We start from the raw sequence: 12795 nt of genomic DNA, 5'->3' as shown, positions 1-12795 counted from the left end.
TTCAGAACATCTTTGAGATATAAAACTTTTTAGATTTTTATGATCACGAGCTTTTTCAGAAAAAAACTTAAGACTGTTTTTCAAATATTCTTGAAAGATGCTACTTTAAAAATATACTAAATAGGGCTGGCCTAATAGCTCATGCCTGTTATCCCAGCACTTTGAGAGGCCAAGGTGGGCATATCTCCTGAGGTCAGGAGTTCAAGACCAGCCTGGCCAACATAGTGAAACCCCATCTCTATATATACTAAATAGGCTCAGCCCAGTGGCTCACACCTATAATCCCAGTGCTTTGGGAGGCTGAGATGGGAGGATTGCTTAAGGCCAGAAATCCAAGACTAGCCGAGGCAACACCATCAGACCCCGTCTTGGCAAAATTTTTTTTTAAAAATTAGCTGTGCAGGCCATGTGTGGTGGCTCATGCCTGTAATCTCAGCACTTTGGGAGGCTGAGGCAGGCAGATCACCTGAAGTCAGGCATTTGAGACCAGCTGGTCAACATGGCAAAACCCCATCTCTACTAAAAATACAAAAATTAGGTGTGGTAGCTTGTGCCTCTAGTCCCAGCTATCCAGGAGGCTGAGGCAGAATTGCTTGAACCCAGGAGGCGGAGGTTGCAGTGAGCTGAGGTCACGACACTGTACTCTAGCCTGGTTGATAGAGTGAGACTCTGTGTCAAAAAAAAAAAAAAAAAAAAATTAACTGGGCATGGTGGTGCATGTCTATAATCCCGGCAGGATTGAGATGAGTGGTCACTTGAGCCCAGGAGTTCAAGGTTATAGTGAGCTATGATTGTGCCACTGCACTCTAGCCTGGGCAACAGAGTGAGACCCTGTCCAAAATACACACACACACAAACACACACACACACACACACACACACGGAAGTTACAAAAATAGAGGTTCAATGATTTATAATACATCCTTTAACGAAAACATTTAATATTTATCTACTTACATACAGTTATTAGGAATGAGTAGTTTAAACAGATTATATTTACATAGCATTTTCCTGTTTTCAAAAACCATTTCCATATTTAGTGCTCAGGAAACATATGGTAGGCAAATATTATCATTCCCATACTATGGGTTAAGAAACTGATGCTCAGAGATTTAATTTGCCCAACTGCATTATGACAGGAAATTTAAGTGGAGGGATAATTCTTCCAATTCTACATGGAAAAAGCAATTAGTTGGATGCTCCAGAGCAGAAGAGAAGCCTCAGACTTCTTTATGGGCTGAGAGGAGACAGAGAACATCAATAAACTCATGCTATCTTCAAAAGCAGTATTTGGGCAGAGTGCGGTGGCTCACACATGCAATCCTAGCACTTTTGGGAGGCTGAGGTGGGGGCAGGGCTTGAGCCCAGGAGTTGGAGATCGGCCTGGGCAACATGGCAAAACTGAGTCTCTACAAAAGAGACACAAAAATAAAACAAAGTAAAATAAAATAATTAGGCATGGCGGTACATGTCTATAGTTTCAGCTACTTGGGAGGCTGAGGTGGTAGAATCATCTGAGCTGGGGAGGTTGAGGTTGAAGTGAGCTGAAATTGCACCACAGCACTCCAGCCTGGGCAATAGGGTGAGACCCTGTCTCAAACAAACAAACAAAACCAACCAACAACAACAAAAAAAGGCAACATTCACTGGCACCTGCCTGCAAATCCCTAGTAGGTTTAATACTATTCATAGAAAAATGAACATTCATGTTGTTTTGCATCTCCTACTATTAAATTTGCAAGCAAAACAGGACCTATGAAGAGCAGAATGAGATTGTTTTTTGAGTGGCAAACCTAATGAAGTGTTCTCAACCTCTCGATGATTTACCATTGTTGCGATTATTCCTTAACAAGAAAACAATTTTAAAAGAATTTCCTCCCAAAGTTTATTTGCCAGATTCCATAGATTAGCTGCTACAAATGTTCTGTATCACAGAAACTCAAACCCAGTAAAAAGCCTTCTCTTCGAATCTACGAAAAAGGCATATTTCAATACACAATGCTGGCCACACTATTTTAGATAATGATGGAAGATGACAGCTGACAGCCAGTTTGGGCCACATGCCAGCTATTCCCATTTGTCTGAAAATGCTAAAATTAATTGCTGTAATACTCAGTTTTCAAGGAAAATTGGTATTGATAAATGACAAAGTATTATCAACTAAAATCCTAAAAAACTGAAGATAATAATGCCTTTTTGATCTGAAATACCAGTTTTTAAACTTTTAATGTTCTGCAGTATAAGTAAACACATCTCAACAGCTTTAAATATTTTCATATATTTTATTTTTTAAACTCATAACTTTGCAAGCTAGCAGTAAAATATTGCCTTCAATATTTTACTAATTAGCACCGTATACCTTTTAAAGCTAACTGGAACATTGATTCATTATAAATGATTGTAAAAGAAAATAATCATTTCAAATGCCAAATTATTCTCAATAAGTGAACTATTATTATCATTTTTTTTGCCTCTATGCACAAAGATGTATTTCAAAGATGAAATTAACTATTAATATCAGTTTTGTCAATCTAACAAATCAAAGTATCACAGTTTAAAGCAATATTTAATCTCTGAAATTACTAATGAGGCATACAAGAAAGTTAAGGAATCAGCTACAAGAACAAAAGATACCACATAACTGATTTATAGTCCCTTACTTTTTAAAAGTATGAGGAAATAAATGAAATTCCATGGTGCAAGTATCGGTTACGCATATTGTTTAGTATATGTCATTATTCTCTTTTTGCTTATTAGAGTTTGGCCTTACCAAAAACGGTCGAAATGTCCAGGAAAACTCACAGGGACAGCTGGAAGCCTGAAATAAAATTGCTCAGTGCAAAAAGATCCCAAACCATTCATATAAGTGGAAGCCTAGACATTTCAACCCTATTTTTAATGTTCACGTCTGAAAAATCTTTCAAAAATATGGAAAAAACCTAATCATTCTCAAATTATTTCCACACATTCAAAAAAAAATTTTAAGGGATATTTTCTTTCCTGTTTTCTCATAAAAGCATTCCTCAGAACTACGGGGTTAAGTTCTGAGCCATGACTGACTGCTTACTAGCATGCCTGTTTTGCATACCAGTAGAATCAAGTCCAGTTTTGCCATTTGTGGATAACTATGACAAGATACAAAAGCATGTGTTTGCCATAAATAGCCCTGGCTAACAGCAAACTGCTCACACTGAACAGATCAAATTCTCTATAAGGAGCGCAGCCTGGACCACAGCCAAATCCCACTACAAATGTTTAAGACTGCTTTATCAATTCCTACTTCAATTCAATTTGCAAAATATATTCAGAAATAGGTGAAACGACTGTTCCAAAACATCAGAAATATTAAAGTGTTGAAGGACAACATTTTACAAATATTTTCCTTATGACCAAATAAGCAATGAGAGCTTCCTGCTACTATACAACCACTAAGAAATGTAAATGTAAATAAAAAAATAACTATGCTAATTTATCCAGAGAACAAATCAGATATTGAAAAGTATTTATGCCAAAGTGAAAAAAATAATTTCTGATCTTCATATTAACACATAAGGAAATAAATACACTAATGTTTATAAAAGTACCATTCTTTAACAATGGTATTTTATATTAGTTGGCTTTAAGATAGAATCTTTTTTAAACCAAATAAATCCAACAAATCTGGAAAATATCACACATGAATGTTATACAAAAAAATTCTCAAATGACCAGTGCAGAGATTAATAGCTGTTCTTACCCTAGAAGTTGTTTCACATAACATTTTGCAAAATTTCCAAGGAAAACAAGGCAACGTTCTGTAATATGCCACAATTTTTATTGCAACGTGGCCATTTTTGTGAGGGTGGGGAGTTTGATCTCAAAACAATGTTCCATTTAAGGCTCTTTTATACAGAAATTGCCATCATGACTGATAATCAAAATATCTTTAGTGTTGCAGGACTCACATGGTAAACATAAAACTCCTACACTTATTCAGTAGTGTACACTCAATGGAAAACAAATAGGCATTAATAACAGCTATTTAAGATATGCAGGTAACAGGAATGAACACTGAGGTACTAGGATAAGTTGATGACACAGTTAACAAAACTTAATTGGCATTCCTTTTAGGGTATTAAACTTGTTACAAAAAGTGCTTTTAATGCATAGTGTTATATCCGTGCTGCCATGTCACAAAAATAGGCTTGCCAAGGCAGGTGAGGTGTATGAATGCTCAAGCCTCACAGAACTGCAATCAAGTGCAACTATAAATAATACTGAAAAAAGTTGACCATCTGACCAGTGGATAATACTTTCAAGGCATTCAGTTAGCTTATCCTTTGTAGTATTCTAAGCTATTCACATTGACGATCACATTCATTGTAGTGTCTGCTGCAAGGGAGGCATATAACCAGTTGTTTTGGCTAAAATATGACAGGAAGGCATTCCTTGGGTTCTACATAAAAGTAACAGTATTAAACAGTCTAATGGCAATCACTGATAGGCTGCTTAAATAAATGATATTTCCTTCATTGTGTTGGAAGGGCCCAGTGGAAAAAAAAAAACAAAACAAAACCAAAAACCAAAACCTAATACTATTCCAATGGTCTGAGCTAGAGAAATGGAAGCTCCTTAAGATCCAGATGGCACTTGACTGTCATTTTATAATGGTTTTCCTTCAAGTGAAACTACTACATTGCCTCCCAATTTCTCTCCAAGTGTCGAACGGTCCTTAATATCGTCCAAGCCATTTACTTGCCACTCATGTTTAATACCTAAAAGAAAAAACATTATCCTATTACTTTATTATAATTAATAAAGAGTAATTTCTCTGCACAAAATATTCAAGTTTGTACCTGTAAATTTCTTTTTAATGGCATCTTTAGAGCTAGCGTAAATCATCTTGCTTTTTAAAGGTGCACTTTCAGGAGCCCTACGGAAAAAAAAAATTGCTTAATCCCACTTATAAGAAAAACAAAGGTATGACCGACTATGATAACAACAATCCTTGCATTTTAAAAGTACTTTTTTCTTTTGTTTTTACACACCAGAATATAAATACTAGGTCTTCTTTCTTAGACTCTTTTGTTTCGTATGTGGCATCGTACAAAGCATATCGGCAATCATTCAGAGGTAGCAACTTCACAAAAGATGTGTAGGGGTCCTCTACAGTATCACCAATGTCACCCACCAAGATCTGCTTTGCTTCCTCTACAATTATTTGTCTTTTGTCATCGCTTAAACAGAAGAGAACTGCTTTCTTTCTCTTTTTGATCTCCTCTTGTGTAGAAGATTTCCTTACTTTCATATCATTAAAAACTTTGATGACTTCATCATTCACTGTAACTCCAGAAGCCTGAAAATAAACACAGAACAGTAATTCAGAACATGTATTTTGGTTTTAACCAAAATTACTGTTTGCCTACAGAAGACTCACTTTAGTCTGGACATCAAAAATTGAACCGTACCATGTAAGTCGTCCAATCAGATTTGTCACATTTTAAGAATAAGTAGACGATACAGCGAAGGAGTCTAACTCACCCTGCCCATTCATCCTTCTTAAAGGGGTTTGGACGTGGAAGCGAACGGGACAAATACAAGTTGTCCCATCCCTGAAATGTTTCCTATTTCACTGGGTGATGTCAGAGCTTCAGGAGCTGCAGCAAAAATACCTTCTGTATTGTGTCAACTCGGCTGGCCTTAAAAAATCACTTTTGGATTTCAGTTAATGCTTCTACTATTTTTTTCTTTAAAGTCATCCTAGCCACTAACGTTTCCTCATAAGGAAAGAGAATCAAGTATAAACTCCAAACCGCCCACGGCCCCACAGCTCACATGCAGACACTCCAAAACTAACGGGTCCAGTGTAAAAGCTTTTACCGCGAGAAAGCATTTTAAAAAGTGTTTTCCCTCTTCCTTAATCTCCCGGTAAGGGTTTTATTACAGGCCGTCCAGACCCTGACCCACACAGCCTTCGCAGCACATACCAATTTTAAAGCCCCGCGTGTTAGATAAAATTAGGAAGCGAAAGCCAAAGGCGGCGCGAGCAGCTGCAGCCCGAAGACCCTCTCGCGCCTCCGGCCGCCCGGCCTTTACCGCTGAACCCGCGCCGGCGCCCGAGCCCGAGCCCTCCCCGCCCCCCAAAATCCAAAGAGCAGCAGGGCCGGGCCTCACGGCGAGAGGGCAGGCCGGTAGGCTGGAGAGCAGCGGGGCCGCAGCGCAGAAGCCCCCACCTTGGAGGCCAAAATCAGGTTAAAATGGCGGCCTCACTCCCGGGGCCGTGCGGGGGGCTTTTCTCGCCACGCCGCGGCCTCCAGGCCGGCGCGCCCCTCTTACCATAGTGCCCTCGGCTGTGGCTGCGGCGGCAGCTCGGGCTCCGGCTCTGTGGCACTGGGAGGAGAAGGAGGGGCAGGCGGGTGGGCAGCGGCGAGTGCGGGGCACGCCGGGAGCTGCAGCCCGAGGGAGGCGGCGGGGCTCGGCGGGCCGCAGGCGGCGGGCGGGGCAGTCACGTGGGCACGCCCGGTTCCCCGCCGGCGCCGCCCGCTCCCAGGCAGGCCCTTCTGTCTCGCGGCCCCGGCCCCCCAGCTGTCCGCATCCTCGACGTGACCCCAGAGCGCGAGTCCTGCAGGCCGGGGGAGCGGCGCGGCGCGGCGGTAGCAGAGCCTGGGGACCTGGCAGAGCCGCCTTCAGCCCCCGGGCACCACCCGTCAGCCGGCGGGAGAATATGCTGGACTCCCAGAGGGGCGTTTCCACCGCCTCCGTGGGGCCCTGCGCCAGGGTGAGTGCGTGTGAGGGGAACTCCTGCGAAGGTGTCTTTCCTTATTTACCTGTGGTTTCCCCGAAAGAGGATGGATTTCGACATTTTGAGCCTTTTTGGAAAACCCCCAGTTGTTCAGAGTTAAATGAGAATAAACACTACAAGGGATTGCCCCAGTTGCTAGTACTTAGCAAAAACAAAATGATACGCAGTGTTGGAAAATCACTTTTTCAAACTCCAGTTGAAATAATAATGATGATTTTAAAAAATTAGGTGGTAGCATTCTTTAGTAATACTCTTTTACATTTTAGACTTCATAAGAAATAGATTGTACTCTCTCTTAGTCATTTCATGAAGCTCCAGCTATGACAGACATCAAATAAGCCGACGCAGCCTCTTCTAGTAAAGCCCATTAAACTCCGCCAAGGCAGCTTCTCTTTTTTTTAAACCTTAACTCCTCCATGCTTCAGGGTTCTTCATCTGTAAAAGAAACTTATTAAATTAATTGTTAAGGCCCTTTCCAGCTTTAGATTTCAGTTTCTGAGTGTATCAGTGTTCAGTAGGAAATGGTGTGTTTGTGGTGGTCTCAGGATTAAGATTAGGCCTGGAGAATCATGAGATGGCGTTTGTCCTAGATTGTGTGATAACTTCTTTCAGCCAAAATTTGCTGTATTTTAAATGGAACATGTTAGGCATTGAAACATAGACCTACTTTTCTGTCTTATATCTTGGGTTTGTTTACTTAATTGGAAGGTAGACTTCACTTAGAGACAAAAATTGAGAAGGAATTTCCCAGTGTCTAAGCATGAATCCCAAGCAAGTGGATAATACTTCATGTCTAGCTGGCACATTATAATTCATGAAACCTTTCACTTTCTTTATCTGTTGAACTTCCAAGAAGTTATGGAGAATGGATCTCCAGAGTTCTGATCATCTGCTATGTGTAGGTATCAGCAAATTACTGTCCACTTCATTTTGGGGTCTCCTTCCTTTCCCAACCTCAAAGTTTTGCACCAGCCCCAGCAGAAACTAGGTCTGATGACACTGGGACCTAGAGTGGTTGTCAGAACCTCTCCCACCAAAGCTGGGGATTCCAAACATGTTAGTCAGCCCCAAGCTCGGACATCAACCCCTTTCCAAGCCTCCCATTCCCTCTTACCTTCCCCAGAGATTGTAATTCTCATGCTCTAGGATTCTTTTCCTGAAGATATTTTTGTCTTGCATACATTTTGTTACATTGTAATAATTTGTTTATGTCTTCTGCCACCCTACTGAGCTGTAAGCTCCTTAAGGATCTGAGTCCTAGTTACCTTTGAATTTCTGGAACCTGTATGTATTAAACAACAGTGGTGCTTAACAGATGCTGAAATAATAAATTTAAAATACTTTAGTGGTATAAAGACAACTTAAAGGAAGCTTCTGAAGATTTCGAGGCCTTTCTACATGCCCTTGTGAGGATGGTGCTGAGAACCTCAGGGTCAGTAGCAGCCTTCTGTCTTCACCCCTGTGAGTAATAACCAGAACTTACCACCACTTGGTAAAGGTGCAGCATTGCCAATCATTGCTGCGTGAATTTTGGTCCCTGTGTAATGGAGGGATCTGAGTGCCAGATACCATATGTATTAGTGTTCAATTTTTGCTATAACAAATTACCACAAAACTACTTGCTTAAAACGACACAAATATGCTGGGCATGACGGCTCACACTTGTAATTCCAGCTCTGGGAGGCCAAGCTGGGGGGATCACCTGAGGTCAGGTTTTGACACCAGCCTGGCCAACATGGAGAAACCCCATCTCTACTAAAAATACAAAAAAATTAGCCGGGCATTGTGGCGGTTGCCTGTAATCCCAGCTACTGGGGAGGCTGAGGCAAGAGAATCACATGAACCCATAAGTCAGAGTCAGAGGTTGCAGTGAGCTGAGATTGTGCCACTGGGCTCCAACCTGGGCAACAGAGCAGGACCCTGTCTCAAAAAAAAACCCAAAAACCAGAAAACAAAAAACACAAATTTATCATTTATTGTCTCACAGAGTCCGAGAAATAAGTCTGTTTTTTTAAAAAGAGATAGTCTCTGATTCTGTTGCCCACCTAGGCTGCTGGAGTGCAGGGTGTGATCAGAGCTCACTGCAGCCTCAAACTCCTGGCCTCAAGTGATCCTCCTGCCTCAGCCTCCCGAATAGTTGGGATTATAGGCATGAGCCACTGCAACTGGCAGAAATAAGCCTGATGGGGCTAAAGTCAAAATGTCAGCAAGACTTCATTGCTTTTGGAGACTGTAGAGGGAGACTCTCTTTGCCTTTTCCAACTTCTAGAGGCTGCCCATAATCTTTGGTCTGTGGCTCCAGGCAGCAATCGCATCACTCTGTCCTTTGCTTCAGTCACCACATTTCCTCTGACTCTGTCTTTCCTGCCTCCATCTTTCACTTATAAGGACCATCATGGTTACTTTGGGCCCTACTTGTTGGTTTAGGATAATCCCCCTTCTCAAGAGCCTTAACTTAATCACATCTGCAAAATCCCTTTTGTCATATAAGATAACATTCAAAGACTTTGGAGCTTAGGACAGGAACATCTTGGTGAGGAGGGGATGCGTTATTCTGCCTACCACACCGCAACTGTTCTGAGGAATTTCAGGCTCAAGCAAACGGTTAACAGGTGTGACAGAAAAACACAGTCTGGTACTAGATGCTTTTGTACTGTAAACATCTAAGCTATAATTATCCATTTACTAGATCACACTGTGGATGGCAGTAACAACTATTAGAAACTTAGTGAGAGTAACCACTGAATGTAATCTCAGCTCAGATACTAGTAGTGGTGCAATCTCAGGCCATTGATTTAGCTGCTGTAAGGCTCTGTTTCCAAATCATGTGTAAAATAGGGATTATATGGCCTCCTCCCTCTCAGGATTATGGGGAGGATCAAGAGAGATAATACATGTAAAGCCCTTGTCCAGCAAACAAATAGGAACCCTGGAGCTATTATTACCCCCAGTGCAGAGTAAAGTTGATAGCACTAAATTATCAACTCATAGGCAATAGTCTTGAAGCCATCCCAATCCTCATTGATTCTGAAAGCTCAGCTAAAATTTTACTCAAGATTCTTAAAAAAATTGGAAAGGTGATCATCCCTTAATATACATGATATATTCCCCCAGAAAACAATCTATTTTTATTATGTATCTTTTTATTTATTACTTACAGAGACGGGGGTCGTACTATGTTGGCCAGGCTGGCCTCAACTCCTGGGCTTAAGCAATCCTCCCCGCTTGGCGTCCTAAAGTGTTGGAATTACAGGTATGAGCCACTATACCTGAGAAACAGTGTAGCTGGAGATTCTGTGGCGTGTAAAAGTTTGAAAGAACTATCTAAAACAGTGAATCTGGAAGCTTATGCAGACAACTTCTGCGTAAGCCCTATTCCCTGTCAGCAGATATCACATTCTCAGCTCCCACAGCCACTTCCTGACAAAGACAAATGTGAGCATTTGTCTACCACTTCAAAATGTACCTTTCTACACACATGCCGTCTTCACTCTGACATAGCCTTCCTAACCCACACCTGAGCTAAAAGACTGATGAGGAGTCAAGTCATATATTCTTCTAAATCCAAGTTTGAACTTAGAACTAGAAAATAGACATAGTGGGAGGTATTTTTTGGAGTCTGATCTCTGTGACTCACTATCTGATCCACAAACTCACTTTGGGTCTTACGTGTCTCATCTCTGGTTCTTTCTAATTTAGGAGAATGACCTCACAGTAGAGGAATTTATTAGTAATCTGTGTCACATGAAGCGGTAATGAAGAGGTAGCAGTATTGAAATGCAATAATTAGTGAAATGTAGTTCAAAGTGGTCTCAAACTCTGTAATTACCAACTTCAATGGTGTAAATACATACCAGCTTCAACTTATTAACTCAGATACAATTTATCAGATTCACTCACCAGTTATTTGTAAAACTTCAGTCACAATGTTAATTAATAGTAATTGAATTGTGATAGTAAATAGCAACTGGTTACCTAAATTATACAAACCTTATAAAACATCACCTGAGAAAAGAAACTTACTTGTAATTTATTAAACACTCCTGTGTTTAACTTACTTTATTACAAATCAGTGGATTTTCACTGGGCATGATGGCTCATGCCTGTTATCCTAGCACTTTGAGAGGCCAAGGTGGGCGGATTGCTTGAGCTTAGGAGTTCGAGACCAGCCTGGGCAACATGATGAGACCCTCATCTTTACAAAAAATACAAAAATTAGCTGGGTATGGTGGTGCGCACCGGTAATCCTAGCTACTTGAGGGGTTGAGGCAGAAGGATGGCTTGAACCCAGGATGTCGAGGCTGCGGAGAGCTGAGATCAAGTCACTGCACTCTAGCCTGAGTGACAAAGACTCTCTCTCAAAAAACAAAAACCCAGTATATTTTATTTTTGTTTTTATTTTAAAAATATTTATTTATTTGAGACAGGGTCTCACTATTACCCATGTTGGAGTGCAGTAGCGTGATCATGGCTCACTGCAGGGTCAGCCTCCTGAGTACCTGGGACTACAGGTGTGTGCTACCATGCCCAGCTAATTTTTGTATTTTTTGTAGAGATGGAGTCTCTCTATGTTGCCTAGTCTAGTCTTGAACTTCCGGGCTCAATGGATCCTCCTGCCTCAGCCTCCCAAGTACTGGAATTACAGGCATGAGCCACCACACCTAGCCAAAAGCTGTAGATTTTAAAACAATAGGCTAATCATACAGACATGAAAAATGTAACATATAAAAACTGTATGTTAAGAGATCATAAAACAAATACAAGCATGAAGAATTTATAGATTCAATCCATTAATTCCTTTATTTCATTTATTGAGCACCTCTGCTGTGTGTTGGGAATGCAAAGATAAACATAGTTCCTGCCTTGAAGAAAGTCAGTCCTGTAGGAGCACAACAAGGAAGCTGACATTTATGAAACAATTTCAGGCATGCTACAATGGCATATGCACAGGATGTCAGGTGAGCACAGAAGAGGGCCACCAGCACAGTGTGCAATGAGTTGGGCCTTTAGGGACAAGTGGGCATTTACTAGGCAGATAAAGGAAGGTCACTCAAAGCAAAGGGAACCAAATGTACAAAGCTGCAGTGCATGAGTGAAGCAGAAGAAACCCCAGGTAGTTTATTGGAGCCTCTGGGATTGGAGGAAATAAAGAAGGAGTGGTAGGAAGTATCAGATCTTAGGAGCCTTGTAGACAGTCTTACAGTCAGAACTTTATTCTGCAGATGATGGAGACATGATTTTTCAAATGTTTTTAAAATAATAGTTATATTGAGATATCCACAGACCAAGATTTTTGCCCCTTTAAGTGTACCATTTCATGTTTTTTTTAGTATATTTAGTTTTGCAACCATCACAACTATCTAATTTTGAACCTTTTTATCACCCTGAAAGAGAAAACCCCATACCTATTAACAGTCACTTTACATCCTGTCTTCCTCTCAGCCCCTGGCAACCATTAATCTACTATCTTTGTAGATTTCCCTGTTCTAGACATTTTATATGAGTGGAATTTTATAATATATGGTTTTTGTGACTGGCTTCTCTGACTTAGCCTAATGTTTTGAAAATGTCTAGTTTGTAGCATGTATCACTATTTATTTTTATGATCAAATCATATTCTGTTGCATAGCACTGTCACACTTCCTTTATTCATCAGTTGATGGACATTTCAGTTGTTTGTACTTTTTGGTTATTATGAATAATGCTGCTGTAAACATTCATGTACAAACTTTTGTGTGAACATAAATTTTCATTTCTTTTGGGTATGTACCTGTGAGTAGAATTGCTGGGTCATGGCTGGGCTCAGTGGCTCACGCCTGTAATCCCAGCACTTTGGGAGACTGAGGTGGGTGGATTACAAGGTCACAAGTTCAAGACCAGGCTGGCCAACATGGTGAAACCTCGTCTCTATTAAAAACTACAAAAATTAGCCAGGCGCTTTGCTAAAAACTACAAAAATTAGCCAGGTACAGTGGTGGGTGCCTGTAATCTCAACTACTTGGGAGGCTGAGGCA

At 40.9% G+C, this 12795-nt stretch overlaps 1 protein-coding gene across 2 annotated transcripts; it reads right to left on the bottom strand.

The window, feature by feature from the left end:
* Positions 1–2268: 2268 nt before the first annotated feature.
* CFL2 (cofilin 2) lies at positions 2269–6589 on the bottom strand. Of its 2 annotated transcripts, none has more exons than XM_017513574.2 (4): positions 6316–6589; positions 5028–5335; positions 4836–4912; positions 2269–4754 (listed from the first exon to the last, which is right to left on the bottom strand). In XM_017513574.2, exons 1-4 carry the CDS (start codon positions 6316–6318, stop codon positions 4642–4644), a joined length of 501 nt encoding a protein of 166 aa, XP_017369063.1. In that variant the 5' UTR covers positions 6319–6589; the 3' UTR covers positions 2269–4641. The 2 variants fall into 2 exon arrangements, with proteins under 2 accessions (XP_017369063.1, XP_017369064.1); XM_017513575.2 differs by lacking the exon at positions 6316–6589 and adding an exon at positions 5448–5597.
* Between the last annotated feature and the right edge of the window lie 6206 nt (positions 6590–12795).

This window comes from Cebus imitator, unplaced genomic scaffold (genome assembly GCF_001604975.1).
Source record: "Cebus imitator isolate Cc_AM_T3 unplaced genomic scaffold, Cebus_imitator-1.0 Scaffold496, whole genome shotgun sequence".
NCBI classification, from domain to species: Eukaryota; Metazoa; Chordata; class Mammalia; order Primates; family Cebidae; genus Cebus; species Cebus imitator.
The sequence above is the reverse complement of the archived record's forward strand: the minus strand, read 5'-3'. Positions and strand labels throughout refer to the sequence as shown.